The sequence below is a fragment of the Triturus cristatus genome, chromosome 11 (assembly GCF_964204655.1).
Source record: "Triturus cristatus chromosome 11, aTriCri1.1, whole genome shotgun sequence".
Classification (NCBI taxonomy): Eukaryota; Metazoa; Chordata; class Amphibia; order Caudata; family Salamandridae; genus Triturus; species Triturus cristatus.
This window is the reverse complement of record NC_140594.1, coordinates 1,134,500,649-1,134,522,551: the sequence shown is the minus strand read 5'-3', so window position 1 is coordinate 1,134,522,551 and position 21,903 is coordinate 1,134,500,649. Positions and strand designations below refer to the sequence as shown.

General features: G+C 45.9%; 1 protein-coding gene across 2 annotated transcripts in view; it reads left to right on the top strand.

Moving 5' to 3' along the window:
• The first annotated feature begins 9,643 nt into the window (after positions 1-9,643).
• LOC146786200 (UAP56-interacting factor-like) overlaps positions 9,644-21,903 on the top strand; it is a 178,978-nt gene continuing 166,718 nt past the window's right edge. The window contains exon 1 of one of the 2 annotated variants that reach the window (XM_085635775.1): positions 9,644-9,872. In XM_085635775.1, the coding sequence (XP_085491901.1) occupies positions 9,650-9,872 (223 nt within the window). In that variant the 5' untranslated portion in view covers positions 9,644-9,649. The remainder of the gene's footprint in view (positions 9,873-21,903) is intronic. The other variant, XM_085635774.1, reaches the window with a different exon arrangement.

Sequence of the window (21,903 nt, the reverse complement as noted above, 5' to 3'; positions counted from 1 at the left end):
TTATATTCCCAAGGATGTAGTGAAGGAGTTCTTCAGGAATGACGACATCGGGCAGTGGTTCAGAGCCTACGGGGTAGCCATGTCTTCCCACCGGGTCCCTGAGAAAGATTGGGGAGCGGGGTTGTGGGGAAGGTTCCTGAGTGAAGGGCGGGACACACTGTTAGATTTACCTGTTGATGTTCGTAATTCTTATGCCCATATGAAGGAAGCATTGATGGCTAGGTATGGGTTGACCCCTGAGTTATATAGACAGAGGTTCAGGGGTTGCACTAAGATTCCCAATAGTACGTATGTGGAGTATGTGACTTTCTTTTGCAGAGCGCTGGATGGTTGGGTAAAGGGTAGTAAGGTGAATGATTATCAAGGGCGTCTTGATCTAATGGCATGGGAGCACTTGTCCAGTAATTGTTTTCCTGAGCTACGCCAGCACCTGATCGATAGTAAGCTGACTAACCCGAGGAAGCTTGCTGAGGAGGCGGACCACTGGGTCAGTACCAGGGTCCACAAGGGTACCGTGGGAGATTCTGCCAAAGGTGGGCAGGGTCCCCAGCAGAAGAGTGGGGGGGACAGGGGTAAACAGAAGCAGTTCCAAAAAGGGCCCCAAAATAGTCCCCAAGGGAACCAAGGGAAGGGTTCTCAGCCTCCCCCACCCCAGAAACCGACCGGGGCCCCGACAGGTCCTCCTGTTCAAAAGGGGCCCGTAAGATGTTACAGGTGTAACAATTTGGGGCATTTTGCCTCTGATGTAAAATGTCCATTGTTTGGTAAACCAGCACCCACTGGTGCTCCATCCCGGCAGGTGACTAGTGTAGCCTTGGTGGAGGAGAGGGATGTCCAAGGTGGGTGGGGTCCCGCAGAGATGTCCCTGGTCTCGCTAGGAGACCGTGAAGTGGTCCCTCCAACCCAGCTGCCTGAGAACACTAAGAAGTACAGGCAGTGGGTGACCATAAATGGCCATAGAGTGGAAGCTCTTAGAGATACAGGAGCCAGTGTGACAGCTGTCAGGTGTCACCTGGTGTCTCAGGAGCAGGTGGTCCCCAATGCATTCTATCCCGTTGTTGCCGCTGACAACACAGAGAGACACTGCAAGGTGGCTCAGGTTCCCTTTGAGTGGGGGGGGGGTCTCTGGTACTCTTCAGGTAGCTGTGAGGCCCGCCATGCCTGTAGACTGTTTGTTAGGGAACGATTTGGAGAGCTCACCTTGGGCTAAGGTGGAGCGGAGTGCTCACCTGGAGATGTTGGGTATGCCGGATTGGGCGTGTGTCACCACACGGTCCATGGCAGCCAGTAGAGGTACTCAAGAGGTCCTGGAGCCTGAGAGGGAGGCCCAGGAACCGGCCTCAGAGAGAAGGAGCAAGGGGCGCGGGAAGCCGGCCCCTGAAGTTCCCATGGTCCAGGAGGGAGCAGACCTTGAGGGGGATGCCCTGGAGCCTACAGGGGAGCAGATAGCTGAACTGGGAGACCTGCCGGAGCTGACCCATTGGCAGCAGGAAGGGGGTCCCACCAGGGAGGACTTTTGCAAGGCACAGAAGGAGTGCCCTTCTCTCGTGGGTATGCGGCAGCAGGCTGCAGACCAGGCCGCAGGTGATCAGTCAGGATCGCATTTCGTTTACTGGGAGAACGACCTCCTATATACAGAGCCTAAGGTTGCTGAGCCTTGGTCAGCCCGTGCGCTGGTGGTACCCCAGGACTTCAGAGCCTTCCTACTGGGGCTGGCTCACGATGTGCCATTGGCAGGGCATTTGGGGCAGGACAAGACCTTTGAAAGGCTTGTCACCCACTTTTATTGGCCTCAAATGCGCAGGAGTTCAGATACTCACTGCAGGACATGCCAGACTTGCCAGGCAAGTGGAAAGAGTGGAAGGAAGCAGAAGGCTCCACTCCAGCCATTCCCTGTGGTCGGTACCCCATTCCAGCGAGTGGGGATTGACATTGTAGGGCCACTGGACCCCAGGACAGCGATGGGCAATAGGTTCATCCTGGTCCTGGTGGACCATGCCACCCGGTACCCGGAAGCCATTCCTCTAAGGACAGTGACGGCCCCCGTGGTGGGACGGGCACTGATGGGAATTTTCTCCCGAGTGGGATTCCCTCTAGAAGTGGTGTCTGACCGGGGTACCAATTTCATGTCCAAGTACATGAAATCTCTTTGGCAAGAGTGTGGTGTAACCTACAAGTTCACCACCCCTTACCACCCCCAAGGAAACGGGTTGGTTGAGAGATTCAACCGAACCCTCAAAGGCATGATAATGGGCCTAGAAGGAGCCATGAGGCGTAAGTGGGACGTCCTCTTACCATGCCTTCTCTTCGCTTACCGTGAGGTGCCACAGAAGTCTCTGGGGTTCAGTCCCTTTGAGCTTCTGTATGGTCACCCAGTCAGAGGACCTCTAAGTCTGGTCAAAGAAGGCTGGGAGCAATCTCCCAGGAAGCCTCCCCAGAATGTATATAGTTACATGCTGGCCTTCAGGAATCAGACTAGGCGATTCAGGCAACTTGCTGAGGCAAATCTGGAAGCCAGCCAGGAGGAGATGAAGCGGTGGTACGACCAGAATGCCACTCTGGTAGAGCTTCAGCCTGGACAGAAAGTATGGGTCTTGGCCCCCGTGGAGCCGTGTGCGCTCCAGGATAAGTGGACCGGTCCCTTTGAGGTGGTGGAGCGCAAGAGTCCTGTTACCTACGTGGTGGACCTGAAGTCTCCTAGGAACCCCTTAAGGGTCCTACATGTCAACCGCCTCAAGCCCCACTTGGAGAGGTCCCAAGTGGGCATGCTCTTGGCAACAGATGCTGGAATGGAAGAGGAGACAGAACCTCTTCCTGACCTCCTGTCAGCCAAGGAGCAAGATGGGTCAGTGGATGGTGTCATCCTCTCTTCCACCCTGACCCCTGAGCAACAGAATGATTGTCGCCAGTTACTGGGACAGTTTTCTGACCTGTTTTCCCTGGTCCCTGGTGTCACTGATTGGTGAGTCCATGATGTGGACACTGGGGATAGTCCACCTGTGCGGCACAAGGCCTACAGGGTGACTGACAGGGTGAGGACCTGCATCAAGGAGGAGGTCTCCAAGATGTTTGCCCTCGGGGTAATTGAGTCTTCTAGCAGTCCTTGGGCCAGCCCCGTGGTCTTGGTCCCAAAGGCTGCAGCGCCGGGAGCCACACCCGAACTCCGGTTCTGTGTGGACTACAGAGGACTCAATTCGGTCACTAGGACCGACGCACATCCCATCCCCAGAGCTGATGAGCTCATCGATCGGCTAGGGGCTGCCAACTACCTCAGCACGTTTGATTTAACGTCTGGGTATTGGCAGATCGCCTTGACCGAGGGGGCCAAAGAGAGGTCAGCATTTTCCACCCCAGATGGGCACTACCAGTTCCGGGTTATGCCATTTGGGATGAAGAATGCCCCTGCCACCTTCCAGAGATTGGTCAACCAGGTGTTGGCTGGGCTGGATTCGTTCAGTGCAGCCTACCTGGATGACATCGCAGTGTTCAGCTCCACTTGGGAGGAACACTTGCGTCACCTCTGGGAAGTGTTGATGGCGCTGCGCAAGGCAGGCCTCACGATCAAGGCGAGTAAGTGCCAGATCGGGCAGGGTTCCGTGGTGTACTTGGGACACCAAGTTGGGAGTGGCCAGGTGGCACCCCTTCAGCCCAAGATAGAAACCATCCTGAATTGGGAGGCGCCCAAAACCCAGACGGAGGTGAGAGCCTTCCTAGGTCTCACCGGGTACTACAGGAGGTTTGTCAAGGGGTATGGCAACATGGTTGCCCCCTTGACAGCGCTGACTTCGAAGAAGCAGCCCAGGAAAGTGATCTGGACTGACACCTGTCAGAAAGCTTTTGAGGCCTTGAAAACTGCTATGTGCACGGCGCCCGTGCTCTTGGCTCCCAACTTCTCCAAAGAGTTTATCGTTCAGACAGACGCTTCAGAGCATGGTGTGGGGGCTGTTCTTTCACAGATTAATGAGGAGGGCCTAGATCAACCCGTAGCCTTTCTTAGCAGGAGGTTACTTCCACGGGAACAAAGGTGGAGTGCTATTGAGCGTGAGGCATTTGCTGTGGTCTGGGCGCTGAAGAAGCTAAGACCCTACTTGTTTGGGTCTCACTTCCGGGTTCAGACGGACCACAGGCCCCTCAGATGGTTGATGCATATGAGGGGTGAGAATCCAAAGCTGTTGAGGTGGTCCATTTCCCTACAGGGTATGGATTTCACGGTGGAACATCGCCCTGGTACAGATCACGCCAATGCTGACGGTCTGTCCAGATTTTTCCGCCTTAGTGATGAGGAACTCCCTGGGGTAGGGTAGTTCTCCCCACTTTTCAGCTGGAGGGGACACGTGTTAGACCTGGCACCTTGGCGTGAGTCTCCCTTCCTCTTTTTGTCGCTGTGCCTCATGTGTTTTTATGGTGTTGGCCGCTCAGCGCGCTGTGCCTCTGCCAACCAGTGTCACGGTGCGAGTGCTCCCTATGTAAATTGTATATGTTGGTTGGATTCCATAATTGGATTGTTTGATTTACTGTCAGACCCCAGTAAAGTGCGCCGGGGGCGCCAGGGCATGTAAATGCGAACACCGCTGGTGGGCTTGCAGCACTGGTTGTGCCACCCACAGAAGCGGCCGGTAAAATATATCCGAGGTCTGCCATCGCAGAACCTGCGTGCAGTCTGGTACTGACATGCTGACCGGCAAGTGCCCACACTTGCCAGTCCCCAAAACCTTCCCTTAGCGGCATGTTAGTCACCCCTCTGGTAGGCCCGCGGGCAGGGTGCGTTGTAAGCCTAAGGTAGGACAAGCCGGATGCGTGGCATGTCCTAGTAGTGAATTGCCGCCATCTTGTTGTTCACTACTGCAAGGCTACCCTGTTCTCATAGGCCAGTATGGGCGGCCGGGATTATTACACCCTATGATCCTAACCGACCCAGGGAACATGGTAGGAGATCGAGTTTAGTATGCCTGAACTCGGAATAATAAGGTACATCTTTTCGCAAGGTTTATTTTAATATTCCGGGTTTGCAAATGCCGCTTTTAGAAAGTTGGCCTTTGCTTGCCTAAACCTTTCAGCCGCCTCTGCGTGTTGTGTATCTGATGTCTGGCTGGTGTGAGTGACAGGGCTGGGGGAACCCAGATGGGCAGGGCTAGGTAGCCTGGTATGAATAGGACGATCGACAGGTAGATGGGTGGGAGGAGTGCTCCTAGGTTCTGAATAGGACAGTGCTCCGCTACCTCGATGCCGGCTCCACCCCCTGTGGAGCGTCTGATGACTCTGCCCTGCACTCTGAAAGGAGAAGCCTGCATCACGTAAACAAAGTGCTCAGAAACCGGACTGAACTAGGCAAGGGCCCCCCTGGCCTGGGAGAACAAAAGATTTGTGGTATAAATGGAGGAGCCCTGCTCCTAAGAAACTAGATCCGCTTTTGACCAAGAAGAATCTCTGCCTGAGGAGGAGGCACCGGGAAAGCTGTAGGAGGAAGACTGTCCCTATCCTGGGGGATTGGCCTGCAGTGGTGACCTTGCTGCCAAAGGAGAGAAGAGAAACTGTTGCTGAAGACTTTTACTTTACTTTTACTTTCAAGACTTGTGCTTTTCCAAAACGATCTCCAAGGGCTTGGAACTGAGCTTGCCCCCTGAACTGAGCCCCAGGACCATTGGGCTCTACCTGATCTTCACTCGCCTGCTGCTGGACTGTGGTGTCCTTTCCCTCGCCGGAGCTGTGACCCTCGTGCCCAGTCCCTCCCTGAGCCGTGACCAGGACTGCTTAGCCGCCCCCGCCTTGGGAAGAGCCTCGCTCGATCGGAGCCGCTCCCCCTACGCTGTGCTGGGCTGCCCCGTCACCTCGCTCGTTGGAGGCTCGCTGTGCACCTTCACCCTCCCGCCGGAATCGGCGTTGGTGAGCATCTCCAAGCCTCGGACGGCCCGGACGTATCTGCGTGCCCGGCTGCCCCGCTTTGTTCACACGCCACCTGCAACACCCCGCTCTTGTCGTGAGCCTGAGGATCAGACACCCTCGTGAAGTGTGGGAGCCCCGGACGCCGCCTCGCTCTTCTGTCGAAGAGCCGCTGAAATCCCGCACCCGCCTTTGCGTCAAGAAACAAGGTACTGTACTTACGACCTCGACCGCGAGCTCGCATCGGATCCAGGGTCCGCAACGTTCTTATTTCCCTGTCATCTGCTGTGTGCTCCCTGGGCGCTGCCTCAGCACGAAAGGCGCTGAGGCCTACAGTTACCTTGTGCCCGCCTAAAGAACCTTCCGTAAAACAAAGAGAACTTGACCGTACTTCCAAGAATTGTGGCCCCATCAGTTCAACGTTACTGGGCCTTGTATTTGAATCTGCTGAATCTACATAAAAGCTTATTTTTTTATACTTCCTGATTGGTGTCCGTTTGTGGTGCATGCAAGGGGTTTACTGTATGTGTAATGGCATTTGCTTAACCGGGTACGCCTGAGACTTAGCCTAGACTGCTCGCGCCACGCACCTAGAGGGTGAGCAGGGGTTATTCTGGGGAGTCGTCCTTCGCCCTGACAAGAAGTAAGGGGTCCCTGCTTGTGGTGGGTTCACACCTGCGTCAACCAGAGCCCCCTCATTTCTAACAGTCTAATAGTGTATCTCGACGACATTCTAATCATGATCCCTTCAGCGCATCTAGCAGCTCTTCACCTACAAACAATGATGACGCTGTTAGAGAGTCTGGGGTTTGTCGTGAACAAAACGAAGTCAGTCCTCCTTCCAACGCAGTCGTTAGAGTTCTTGGGGTTTGTGATCGATACCTAGTCAGCCCAGCTCAGGTTACCCAAACAGAAGCTGAGGGGGTATCGACAGAAGCTGAGGGATTTGAAGAGAGAATTGAGAAAGACTCTGGACACGCAGTTGATGTCATTACGGGCAATTGCTCGCTTGGTGGGTCTGTTAGCCTCCTCCATTCAGGCGATTTTTCTGGGGCCCCTACACTGCCGAGCCCTTCAGCGCCTCAAGATCAAACATCTTCAGAAGGGCCTGTCCTACTCGGATCAAGTCCCTCTTACGGACGAGGCCCGGGCAGAAATTCAATGGTGGTTGACTCAAGTGGATGCTTGGAATGGTCGGGCGATCTTCGGATCTCGCCTGGAGCTGATCATAGAGTCCGATGCCAGCAGGTCAGGCTGGGGAGCCCGCTGCGGGGAGGTGATCACGGGGGGCAGATGGTCCCTCCAGGAATTGGAATTGCACATCAATTGTCTCGAACTCCTAGCGGGGTCATTTGCGATTCGCACCCTCTCTCCCAGGAAGGTGTCATGCTGTATTCTACTGAGAATGGACAATATATCGGCTGTGCGCTATATAAACAAGTTGGGGGCACCAGATCCCCGATGTTGGCAGAGATCGCCAAGGATTTCTGGCATTGCTGCAAACGTAAGTAATAAAAGGCGGGCCTGGAGAAGTTCAAAAACAACAAAGTCAGTGTAAAGTAAACAAGGCACCACTAAACAGAAGAGCACTGATCCACAAGTTCAGAACAAGCCGGTATGTTGTTGAGAAGAATGCAGACCTCCATGAATATTACCCAGTTGGTATAAAAGCCCTCACTCGCCAACCTGGTTGGTGACATGCTTCATCATCGGGCTCCACTGGGATGACCGAATGTCATCCCAGTGGGCCTGGTGAAGTGCCAGTGCTTACCGTGAAATTCACTATTCATGCATTTTTATATAGCACGGACATTACCCGAAGACATAAATGCCAGCCCTCCAGATTCAGACGGGAGACTACTGATTTCAAGGTCTCCTCCCTCATGATTCCTGCATGCAAAAACCTGATTCCTCTGCGGCCTTCAGATGGCAAGGGCTGATCCTGTGTGATTCGGATTATGCACTGCCAGTAACCTGCTCCTACTTGCAAGTGCACATTTTTGTCATGCTTTCTCTGCCTGCCATAACGATTTCTCTGTGCTCATGACACGTTTGGAAAAAAATGATATTTTAATTTCTGATATCTGATCCTGCTGCAACACATTGCAAGTCCCATACACAGCACACTTGCAAGTCCCATACATGCGGATAGACCCGATGCAGGCCGCAATAGAGGTCAATTGGAGAAATACATTCTCCCGGTTATTTTTTTTAAATCTCCCACTTTTCTCTTCCGAAATGTTGCCATGTATGCCAAAGGTGCTAGAGTGCTTTACAATAGAAATAGATAATTTTACATAAAGCTTAAGGTTACATAACCCAAGATGTTGATAACATTACATAAGGCACGGAGGGGATCCGACGTGTCATGCAAGCCAAGCTACTGCCAACTCTCAGCTATGGCCATCTTGTCTTTCCTGGTCTCTTGACTAAAAAACTGGAGAGTCTATACACAATGGCGTATAGAAAAGTTTTTAAGCTACCCTATACGACCAGGCGATCATTGATCAGATTAGAGTTCAATATTACAACAATGGACATTGAATGTAAAAAAGATATAGTCAAACTCCAACACAACGTGAACAATGCATGTCCGGGTTCTATCAGGGCAGCGCTACAGGTGGTCTTCACAGACAATAACAGTCTTTGGGCAAGGTATTTCTTGACTGCCAAACAAACTCTGGGCCCATCAATCGAACCTCCTACAGATATACCATTAACAAAGTGTAGAGTAAAGATCCTGTTAAAGAAGTGTGGAAAGAACATCTCGAGGCAACAGGACCTTGAACGGATCAGATTGGTCCCGGGTGCAGAAGGTCTCGCTAACTCACATGAAAGCACCACATGCCAGCCTTACATAAAAGCTGGCCTTGGAAGAAAACCCCTACATAATGTTATGAGAGTGAGGCTCTTAACCTTGCCAATACAAGACTATAGAGCCCACTGGAAAAACTGATCATCAAGTGGCTCCAGCTGCTGCCTGTGTCAATATCACACAGAATCTGCGGAGCACGTTATTTGTTGTTGCCCAGTCTTGCTTTCTCCAAGGCGCTTGTATCTAAGAACCATGTTCCTACAGCACAGTGTTAGATCATTTAAGGAGGCCTTAAGGCATATCTACACCACCATAGTCCCGATGGAGCTGGCATTAATTGGGAAGTTTTATGCGGCTGCTGAAATGCTCATACGAATAGCCAGAGAAGAGTCAGCTGAATAAACTATGTCCCAGCACCTCTGATATTTGTACTCTGCTCTCCCCCATGCAAATTTTGCACATGCTGCCAGTAAACGGACTGTTCTTAGTCACTGTACGCATTTCTGCTTTTTACACGTCGTTTTAATCAGATTATGCTTTTAACTTGCCCTTTTGTTGCTTTTGTAAAAGATTTTAGATAATCATACAATAAAGGTCTTGCGTTGTACATAAGGCATAAGCTTACATTACCAAAGAAATGGTAAGTTGAAATACCCCCAAAAACTGGCAGCATGGTACAAGTAATAAACTGCAGCAATGATAGCAACTGAGCACCAGTAACAGCTGTGGACTGGTGCCTGGTAGTAAATAGAGTTATCAGGGTGTAAGGCACCGATCAGTGCGAAGGGTAAACCAAAGAAGTGAGAACCAGGGAGGTTCTCAGTGGTTTACATGGTCTGGTGATTACTTCTTGCACACTAATGACGTACAAGCTCATGTTAAAGGTAGTCCCTTTTCACTGTCGCCAGCCTCCTTATCAACGGTGCCCGTTCCAGGGGCGACACGCCGTACGCGATGATGTCTGTGCGCATAGTGACTACGTCTCCGGCCCCAATCGGCGCATGCGTAACAGAGGGAGGCCGGGTTGGTGTTCTGTGGAAAGGCAGCTTCGGGTCTCAGGGGGAGGTCGAGGCGGGGGCTGTCGGCCAAGCAGCCATGAGCGGCCTGGGCTCCGGGGACGTCGAGATGAACGGCACCGAGGGCGGAGAGGTGCTGGACAAGATCGACATGTCTCTAGGTAACTCATCGGGCGCGCATCACTGGGGAGAAGGGGATGCTGCCCATTGCTGGCGCGGGAGGACCATGTCATTTCCCGGAGAGGGGGGGTTGAATAGTGAAGACGTTGCCAATGTTGCGAAGCATCCGCCCCCCCCCCCCTTGTCTAGCGATGGTACGCTCCTACAGTGGGTCTGTCAGTAGGAGGACTGTACCATCCCTTTAGTAAGCGGGTCAGTTCGGGTCACGTCACCTCAGGGCTGTCAGTTTCACGGTTATGGTTCCATCTGTTTGATAGTGATTGGGGTCAGTGGTTGCAGGAGGTAGACGTTTAAAAGCCAGAAAAGCACGTGTTTATCAAGCCTGTCAGTTGCCTAGGTTCTTTTGGGCTAGTATTGGCTTTTGAACTAACAGTACTGCACCTTGGGGCTGTTAGATTCAAGTTCTCCCTTGCAAGACCTGCCCTCCAGGTACTGGGAACCTAGTGCTGTTGACAGAGTGCTCACCCACATGATCTAGACCCAGCAAGACCAACACGTGCAGAGGAGACCTTGTATTTACATTTTAACCTGGAGGAGTGGTCAGATCTGTTCTTAAACTTACCGGTGGTCATTTCCCCCTATGAATGTCTTCAACGCTCTCTCTCATACCCACAGAAAAGTAGTTTTACAATTTCTTTCATTATATTACACGAACGTTAACTGGATTCCCCCAGGAGTCTCATGTAACTGTGCTCTTTAATTTTAAACCTCTTGGCTTGCAGAGGTAAACTCTGCGCTGCATCATCAGGCTGATATACATCCATGCACTAAATTGCCAGAATGTTGTAAAACGGTACCACAGAATTAGTACTATTTGATTTGAAGTTTATTTCGAGTAAGAAAGGAAGGAGCTCACAAAGTTGTCCGGTACAGCTGTCAGACAAGGACATTGTAGTGTGGGGTGACGAAGGAAAACAAATATAGACTCCGTAGGTATAATCCAAGCAGAAGATTTATTCCTAAATCATACAGCAAAGGAGCCCACGGCAGAGGTGCTAGCAGAGAGAGACACCAACAGCAACTGTCGTGGAGGGACAGAACGCACAGGAATATGGAATGCAATAGAGATTCTCTGGGGAATGCATTTGTTTAAAGGGACAGAAGAAATCACATATAAACAACAAAATGGATATACTACATACCCCCCCCCCCCATTAACACAAATTTAATAAAGTACATAATCTTGCAATTTGACAGGTAATTTACAATTTCGTTGGGTTCGTGCAATACCCTCATTAGAAGGAATCTGAGAATCCAAAACATCTCTTGGTGAACCCGGGGTTGAAATAGGAATGGGTGTGTCAAAATTGTTAGATTCAAAATTCACAAAGTCAAAACCAGGACCAAACGTGAAATCAGAATCATTACCATCTTCTCTGTTGGCATATAGTTTGTTAAAAATTTGAACTTGAGCTTTGGTAACTTTGACCACACTGTTCTTACTCCACCAACCTCTGTTTTCTAATAGAACAGATGGTTTAGTGACTTTAATAACACGAACAGGCAACGTAAACCTAGATTGACCTTTACACACTTTATAAGGTTTCTTGATGAGCACCCAATCGTCGATTTTAAGATCAATATGGTGAAATTTAGATCCCCCCCATCATAAAGTTTCTTTTGTAGTAACTGTTTATTATCAACAGTATGTTTGGTGGTTTGAAAGTCTGTTGTCTTATTTATTTATTTATTTCCCAAATCAGACCCTGCGGCTAAATTGCTGAACCATTTAGGCATAAGTTTACACTTATCTTTTCTGCCTCTGAGGGCCTTAAATGGTGTAACATTAGTGGTGGAATGGGGTGTAATTAAATATGCCCAAATTTTACTTTGTAAGAATTCAGCTACATCAACATTAGATGCGAGAGCAGTTTGAACACCTTCTTTTATGAATCGGTTTGCTCTTTCAACCAGTCCATTTGAAGAAGGACTGTACAAAGCAACTTGGTAGTGTTGTACTTCATGACTTTGTAAAAAATTTGTAACTTGACTAGATAGAAAAGATTGGCCATTGTCAGTGACAATACAATTAGGAGCACCTTCAATTCTGAATATATTTTGTAGAAAAGATATGACTGTAGCAGAATTTGCTGCTTGTACAAAGGAATAGTAAATCCATTTAGAATGGTAGTCAATGGCAACAATACAGTATCTTTTGTCTGCTGGTAGTAAAATAAATGGACCTGAAAAGTCCAAAGCGATTTTATCCCAAGGTAGGTCAGGAAATGGCACAGGAAATAAAGGTTTTTTGTTTGTTTTCCAGTGTTTATCAGAAACAACACAGGTGGGACAATTCTCTATGAAAAGACTGACTTGTTTGTCTAAACTTGGCCACCAATAAATGCTTTTAATATTCTTACAAGTTGCAGAAATACCTAAGTGGCCCTCATGAGCAATGTTAATGATTTTATTTCTTAACGTTGTTGGAGGAACAAACAACCCATCCCTGACACAAACCCCATTTTCAAATGACAGTTCTTCGCTAATTTGTGCAAAAGATTTCAACTCACTACTAAGACTTTTGGTATTTGGTTTTGATGTAGATTTCTACATTTCTAAGAGTGTCATCTAGTGCCATGGCTGATGCCCATTCATCTTGAGTGATGCTGTTAGGGCACATAGCTACAGCATCAATTAAACCAACAACACAATCCTTGTGAAAACTGTCTTCGCCTTTACTACAATCCGGAAGTGGAATGCGAGAAAGACAGTCAGCACGTACATTTTTCCCTCCTTGAATGTATTTAATTATAAGATTGTACTCTTGTAATTTTGAGAGCAGTCTTACTAGTCTAGCGGACGATTTGCCTAACCCGTTACCTGAAAGCAGAGAGACCAATGGTTTGTGGTCAGTGAAGATTTCACAGGGAACTCTCCAAATATAAGTTTTGAACTTCTGAACCTCCCAAACAATGGCAAGAGCCTCACGTTCAATAGTACTATAATTGCATTCAGTGGGTGTTCAGGCAAGGGAGGCAAAGGCAATGGTACTTTCTTTGCCATCCACCCACTGACCAAATACTGCACCTAGACCTTTTTGGCTAGCATCCACTGACATGAAAGGACTGGGTTTTGGAACAAAAGGGTGTAATGCTGGTGCGTTTATGACTAGAAGTTTTACTTTGTCGAAAATCTCTTGAAGTGGGTCAGACCAGATAAATTTGCAACCTTTTTTCAGTAGACATCTTAACGGTTGTATTAACTGAGCATATCCAGGAACAAACCTGGCGTAGTATTCACAAAGGCCAAGGAAAGAACGCAAAGCGCCCTTGTCATTCGGAGGGGGAGCATCGCGTATAGCTGCGGCGTTGCAAAATTTTGTTTTGATACCTTCACTGGATATTGGGTGTCAAAGATATTCAACTTCACGAACAAGTAATTTGCATTTGTTAGCTTTTATGGTCATGCCCTTATTCTCTAAGATAGAGAATACTTTGTTGAGGATAAGTAAGTGCTCCTCTTTAGTCTCTGTGTGGATTAGAATGTCATCTTGAAATGCCTGTACTTGAGCCAACCCACCGAAGAGATTGTCCATGAGCTTTTGGAAAACGCTTGCAGCTGAAGCGAGTCCAAAAGGTAGTCTCAAGTATTTAAAGGCACCAAAGGGCGTCACAAAAGCGGTGAGGAGTTGTGATTTATGTGAGAGTTGTATCTGGTTATAGGCTGAATGTAAATCAATGGTGGAAATCTTTTTAGATTTGCCAATATTGGCTAACATTTCATGTATATGAGGCAAGGGGTGACAATCAACCAGGATGTTTGGATTGAGAGATCTTTGATCAACACATAGACTGAGATCGCCGGTCTTTTTTCCCCGCAAAACTACCGGAGAAATCCACTCGGAGGCATCCACAGGGGCAATGATACCTTCAGATTGTAGGTTGCTTAAAAGAGTTTTTAAATCATCTCTGACACTGATGGGAATGGGCCTAACATTATGGGAATAGCATTTTTCTTTAATATAATTGTATGTTCAAAACCATTGACTGTGCCAACTGAATTCTTAAATACATCTGGAAAAGATAGAGCAAACTTAGCCACAACAGAATCTTGATTACTAATTGAGAATATACTTGAGGGTAATTCACCAAGAACAATGGGAGGATCTTGTCCAGGGCGCAAAATGATACCTAAAAGGGCAAGATCCTTCCATCCTACGATATTCTTACCTTTAATTGCAACATATATTTTTGTTTTGATCGATCTGCCCAGGCACGTAAGAATGTCGTAAAAATATCCTACTAAACCAATATCTTGCTCTCCAAAAGCTTTGGATTAATGTCAGGAGCAATCAATGGTGCACTGTTGGGCCATAACTCATAAAATGTAGTATCAGCAAGGATGGTAACTGGGCACCTGAATCTGCCATGGCAGGAATATCCTTGTTATCAATAGATATATTAGTGAACGGCCCTTTAATGGGCTTGTTAGGGCAATCGGGGACATCAATAGCAACTACAATGTTGGCAAATTGGGAAGCGCACGCTTGAACTTCAGGTGTCTCTACAGAAACATTTGCAATTCTGACTCTGTTGGAGTTACTATTGGGAGCAGAGTTCATTCTTTTGTTGCATACGCTTTGAAAATGTCCACATTTCTGACACCTTACACATTTTTTCCCTTATGCAGGGCAAGCAGGATTGTTTCCTATATGGTTTCTTGATCCACATCGGAAGCAAATTAATTTAGTCCTCGTAGGTTGACTTCTAGTAAATTTCCTATCTGGATTTTGTTTTGAATTAATAGTGCAAACAGTATTTCATTCAGAAACAAAATTCATAGTTTGAGGGGTATCGAGGGTAACAGTCTGTGTGTTATTTTGAGTGGAAGAGGTAAGAGGTTGATTACAGGATAAGACTTTGGATGTGACAATCGACCTCTCTATACTTTTAGCGATATCGATTGTTTCAGCCAAAGTTGGGTTGCAGGAGGTAAGGAGAGGTTCTTGTATTTTTTTAGAGTGATAATAGAACACAAACTGATCCCTTATATAAGTGTCAACATTAGAACCAAAATCACATTTTTCTGCTAGAACTCTTAAGCTCGCTATATAATCCTCTACAGATTCTTCTGATGACTGTTTGCACATTGCAAAATTAAATCTCTCTAAGAGAACACTTGTTGAGTCAGAGTATTGTTTCCCCATGCGTAACCTTGCTTCAACGAAACTGTTCCATGTGGCATCTACAGACACTGGTGCAGGACAGTGCGGAAGATTGTCAAAAACCCTGTGACCAGCAGTTCCTAAATGATTAATTAACAGGGCTAATTTCCTTGTGGGTGAATAGCCGTCTGCATCGATGGCCGTTAGGTAATTCTCAAAGTCTTTCAGCCATTCTGCCCACTTTAGGTCTGGTTTACCTGGTTTTTGTAAGAAAGGGGCAGGCTGGATTACACCTTGGGCAGAAGCCATAGTAGCGAGGAGTAACAATGAAAAATAATGAGACCTATGCGCAAAGGTTGTTACTAGTATTGTAGCAATCTAAAGTCACTCACTTGTTTCCAAATGGGAAGGATGCAGGAAAAATGCAGCGTTTAAACAGTACAAATTTGTCTTGAAGGTGGCCACACGCGTTGTAGATGTGAGTAACCGTTGTTATTGGTGTGCGAATCACCACTGCGTCGCACGGCTGGAGAACTGTTGAGAAGTGTTATGAAACATTGGGGTAAAGTCGTATTACGAATAAATGCCTTCACGACTTACCCAAAATGGCCGCTGTGCGTATGACGTCAGCGCGCTCCCACAATGCTATGCGCTGCGCGTGTGTGATGTCATGGGCTCTGCCAGACTTCCTCTGTTTCTTCTGAAGTGGAACAGAGGGAAACTGGAACTTACGAGCGTTCGCTGCTGAAGATGGTGCGACGACAGCAAAACGAATGTTTAGGTTTGAAGAGGTCGCGTGAAGCAGGAAACGGTGAGGGCAGGCGAACAAAGTCAATTTCTTTTATAAATTGAAAACAAAAGAATGCGCACCTTCCGGATAAACTGTAGGATCCTTTGAAAAATTGCGACAGCCGGTGGGCTCCAGTAAGATCCAGTAAAATAGTCCTTGACTTAGGCGAAGCCGGGAAACAATTAAAGGAAATTGCAGAAACAGATACCCCTCTCTCCTGGTACCAAATTGTAGTGTGGGGTAACGAAGGAAAACAAATGTAGACTCCGTAGGTATGTTCCAAGCAGAAGATTTATTCCTAAGTCATACAGCAAGGGAGCCCACGGCAGAGGTGCTACCAGAGAGAGACACCAACAGCAACTGTCGTGGAGGGACAGAACGCACAGGAATATGGAATGCAATAGAGATTCTCTGGGGAATGCATGTGTTTAAAGGGACAGAAGAAATCATATATAAACAACAAGAAGGATATACTACAGACACTACTGATGAATAACTAGCTGAAGTTCCACCTCCACAATAAGAACAGTATTTAATCGTAAACATACCATCGGAGGTAATGGAACAGCGTCAACAATGACCACTAACAGTTTAGTAGTAAAATGTAAAGCAAATTAACGATTATACCAAAGATGTAAATCAAGTATATGCAACAGCCTTTCTACATTTTCTGAAGAGGAGAAACTCCCCAAAAATATATTGGAGTACAGTAAATGTTTTTTTTATAACTAGTTGGAACTTTGGGCATGCTAGCTCTTTAGAATTAATCACCACTTTTATCTTAATGCTCCCACTCACGCCCCCTACACATGTCAGTCTCACCAGTGGTATCGCCGTCTGTTATATTATCTCAGCAGTCAATCTTACGGTATTATGCTTTTATGAATTGGAGCTTTTCCCCCAGTCCCTATGTATCTGTACTCCTACCAAATTTCAACTGATCGAGAATGAACACAGAGACTTAAAGTTCCATCGGTTCTTGCTTCTGGAATAGATCTCCTCAACCTATCTCTCCAACCATATGGCTATAATGCATGGTTCATTTTAGTTGTGTTTTATTCTGTTTCCCTAGTATAATTTATTCTTCCTTTACTTGTGCAGCTCTCTATCTTGAATGTTTACTTTGTGTTTTAAAGAAACAATAAATATGTTTGCATAACCCTCCTCATTCAATAGCAGAGTACTTTGCATATTGATAGTAGATTCACCTTCCAATGAATAACTTTCCCTGCTAACATGATCTCACTGCATTTTCCACCATCTCTTACCCTTCAACAAGATGTCATACTTGGGAACCCTGATCATTTGTACTGGTCCAGTCAATTTTGACTTGCTTTCATTAATCTTCAAAGGTTTTGCCACAATTACCAAGCCACCAACAACAGACTTGCATTCATTGGGTCTCCTAGTACGATAATGGCACTCTTTTCTCTGCTTCTGTTTGTCAAAAATGTTATCCTTAACATGCTGCAGCACTTCACCCACCTTTAGAAATCTGCTAACCCTCTAGCCAGCCATTTGAAGTAGGGGTCAGTGATTGCGCATCTAGGTGTTTAACATAGTTAGAACCGTGGTAAAACCAAGGGTTGCTCCTTCATAGTGGTGGAGGAGCGTCACCCTACTGAGTCAGTCAGTGAAAAAATAAAATGATAATAAAACAATATATATTTTTTTCCACTGACTGAGTGAGCCAGGGAGTCTTGGGCAGATCTGGATCTTAGCAGGGAGGAGTGGTAGGTCCACTGTAATGTGCACATGTTTGTTTGGCCAGCCGTCTTAGGACTGCCAAACCCACATGCACACTTAGGTTTCTCCAACCCAGCTGTGTCGCACTTCTGGGTTGGAGAAACAGCACATGCTCTCAGGCACTGTCTCAGCCCCAAACCAGGCCGCCCAGACCAATCCTGGCGCTGCTACCATTTGATCACTATTGAGAGCAGCGCCGGGATTGGGTGGCGAACCTGTGCTGGTGTCCCAGGGACTGCTGTGAATCCATCAGTAGCAGGAGAGAAGAGAAGCACTAAGGAGGCCAGCAGTGGCAGCAGGACAGGTAAAGTTTGTTTTTGCTTTTTATTTCCCTAATACCCCCCCCCCTCCCACACAAACACCTACTTAAGTTTTGTGACAGCTGCCACTGGGCATAACAATAGCCCCTGCTGTGCAGCGGTGGGCAGGCCTCCTCCTGACTGGGTTCGGAGCGTGGGGGCTCCTGTTTTGTTACGCCACTGCATTAGAACGCAAAAAAATTTGTATTTTATCCAACAAAAACTGTTGGATAAGCTCCTTGCCCACTGGCCAAGCTCGAGCTTTTTTAGCACCCCCTCACCTGTTCTGCGAGTGAACGTAAGCTGGAAGGAACAGGTGTTCTGTTCATTCAGAAAGTGAATGAACAATAAAGACTCCTTTATATTATATTATCTTGACACATTTGCTGTCTGTTGAAGGACAGAGGTCAAATGTCAGTTTGTCTTTTCACTAATTGTTTCCTATCCTGGAAACTGGTGTCTACTTTTCTTTCACTTATTATAGTTAGAGGTTTTTGTCAAGTGAGCTGTCTGACATTCACTATGAAACAAAAAGCTGTTAAGATCTCGGGTTTTTATTTCTAACTCACAACATACAAACGGCTTGTAAATGAATAGTACAAGTACTTCACAGTATTTCAGGAATGACAAAAGAACCTTTTTTTGTATAGTTCAGAAGCGTGATGCAAACAAAGATTAACACACTATATAGTTTTATGAGTAAAGCCACATGTCGGTGGGAAATGTGTCTATTTTAATGGAAAATCTGCAGATTGCAAATGAGTGTTACCACTTAATGCCTAAATTATGTATTTATTAAAAGTGATAGTTTTTAAACCTGATTTGAGAAACATTTTTGCCCCTGCCCTGATGACAATGCGGTTCATGAACTTAGGCATGTCAGTGGTCATATCCTTTATTTTGCTAGATTAGTATTCTATATGGAGCTTAGTCTAAACTAAGTCTATATTAAATCAAGCAAAATTATTTTTTGGGACAGCACACATGTTGAACTCCGGTATTTGAAGCTGCTGTCATGTGATAAAGAAGAAAATGACTCTGTGAATTCAATATTTGTCCAGGATCACATAAATTGAAACCAGTTTAGGGGTCAAAAGCTTTATAATTGGGTCAAGTAGATTATTTAAGTCACTAGACCTACAGGTCTAGTAACATGTTAATGATTTGTCGAGGCCTGCTTAAGTGTCCTTTCCTTCACAATTGTCAGTTAAAATCTGTCGCTATCACCATGGCCGTAGTCAATAAGTAATAAATCATTTGCTACTGTAATCCATCACTACTCAACATTTCATATTTGGAGAAAGTAACATATGGTCCTGCAAATTATAAGTCTGTTTTTCTCCAAGGTCCATTGGGTAAGGATGCTGGATGAAGTGGTTACTCGGGTGACACTTGTTGGCCAGTTTGGAGTACAAAAGGAAGCAGGTCCAGTCCCTCAGGGCACCCCTCAGGTCACAGATAGCGGATCCAATCCTCTTCTGCAGATTTAGGAAGTGTATTGTGGTGCCACACTTGTGCCTGGCACCAGCTAGCGGGTGGGAGTTTTTCTTGGACACTCGCTAACCAATGGGGTAAAAGTTATCAGTGGCAGCTCCAACCATTTTTCAGCAGTTTCGGTGTGCCCTACTGCAAATATTCCCCAGTGTTTCTCACTCTCAAAATCCAAGTTAAGGAAACCCTTCTCCCCTTCTGCTGAGCTTGTGTACTGACCCAGTCGTGTGGCCAGGGTGATTAGTCATCCCCTCTCTGCATTCACCTCAAAACAAGATCTGAGGTATAACTTCGCTCCCACTGGGTTTGATGCCAGCCTGACTAGGACAGTAAAAGCTGGTGCCTTTCCAAGTGTCACCTAACATTTGCTTCTGACAAGACTGGTCAGTTTGAAGTTAATGAAGTTCCTGGGCTCACCACAGCGTACTCTGCTGCCAGGGTAAGAAAACACCTCCCCACTCCCAGATAAGCCATTGTCACTGCTCTGGAAGCAGATTTTACACCTCTTTCATACCTAATTCGGCCCTAGCACAGACTGGGCAGTTGCTGGAGAGTTAATGTTAATTAGCTTCTAGCAGCTTCAGACAGGGTGAAAGTAACTTTCTAAAAGTAACTTTTCCCTTATATTTAATAAAAATCAGACTTTATCATTAGATTGGCTATTTTTTAAACCAATATAAAAATGCCCGTAGCTAGTACAGGTCAAAAGATATAGATTAAAGACACTGTACTGTGTTGAAAACGTCTTGCACAGACCCCAGGTTTAGTAAAGTTAAGAGTGCTTTTGAGAAATGACAGTATCAATACAGTAGAAAGCCAGAGTGGCTACAGTGTATTACTGAAATAAATCTGAAATCATGTATGCATATATTAATCACATTTATGAATGCACTCTGTTGATCTTGTTAAGAATAAAACAATAACGTGCGTTAAAAAAAAAAAAAAAAAAGTTGACTACTAAGTATCTTGCACTTAAGAATTGCATTGACCTACGTTAGGAATCAGTAATGACTGGAATTTATTATTTGGTGTTTAATATTAAAAGATGATGGCTAAATAAAAATAGCAAGGGTCACTAATAATGAACTACCAAGACTGGTTCCGGATATTGCATGTGTTCCATTGGTTTATGATCTGTTACCGCTTTGATGTTTAATGCTGTTGTTTTTCATGAAAACACATAGATTTAATAAAAGAAATAGCAAAGCAAATAGTCTTTCAGACACTCCCCCAGAGTATTTTTCTCCCAAACCAGGGATAACATTAAATTAAACTGTTTTCACTATTAGGTGTTTCAGAATTTGTACCATTTTACTATGTAGTAATCCACTAGCTGCATTGGAATTGGAAATTCTTGGAGAAAATATCCTTGTTATGGCTCTACTGTGTGGTGTAACTGCAGTTCAATATGCAGAACTGTTTTTGTGATACCATACAACTCCAGTGGTAAAATAATGGTATATGCCTATGGATGTATAGTTTGTTGTTTTTTTTTTTTCTCTCTGAAAATGTAAAAACAACCATTGACAAATGCCTGGCTCATTACTGAAATTGCCTTTCCAGTCTCTGAGGAGTTTAGGCATTCAAACAGTTTACATATGTGCACTCTGTAATTCATAATTTCAGTCATACATCTATTCCTCCACTCATTGCCTCATTCTTGCATTCACCCACTTGCCCATTGGGTATAAAACAGACAAACTCAATAAGCATATGGAAGATTAATTAAGAGTAAAAGTAGAAAATAGAAAACATGCCACCACCTAAGCTTGGCAGGCATATGCTTGAAAGTACCACCAAAGCCGCCATACTCAGAAGCAACATATTAGTCATCTTGGGGTGAGAAACTATTGATGCACAATACCATTCCAAGATGACCCCTCTGTAAACATCACACGAGTGGCCAACTTGGATGGTAAAGTGTATATCCATGTTGTTGTGATTAAGATGGCCTACTTCTGCTGCTAAACTTGGTAGATATCTTGGAACATTATAACAACAATACACTATAGACAGTACCATTCTAAGATGGGTGACCAGTTTAGAAATATTGGCCACACAGAATGCTGCACGCTTTTGAAAATAGTGTATCTATGTGTTACTTCAAATGCTGATTTCTCCTGTTCCTTAAAACACCTAACTGTGAGGTCTGTACAACAGCTGAAATAATTTGTCCTGTTTTACATACTTTGGTCCAGTTAGGATTACAACCCAGGTTTCCTTAATTCTTACATTTGGCAGCATAACCACTATAAAACATATTTTTCCTAAAAGTACAAAGAGTCTCCGCTTTAAAATTAATGGACATAAAGTCTCTAAATTCTTTATTAATACTAGAACTCTAGTTTGAAATGTTACCAGACAGGGTTTTCTACAGATCTTTAACTTAAGTTATTTTAAAATATTTATTGTTTTGGTAGTTCTTGCAACTGAACCATAGTGAGATAAAGTAACACAAGAGGATGTCCCATACCAGACAAGTGGGAAGGCAGCTCTACTATTCTGAATTTTTAATCCCGACACAACCTCTCTTCTACCAAATGGCGAAAAACTCAAACTTTGATAACACTGCAATTTAAAAT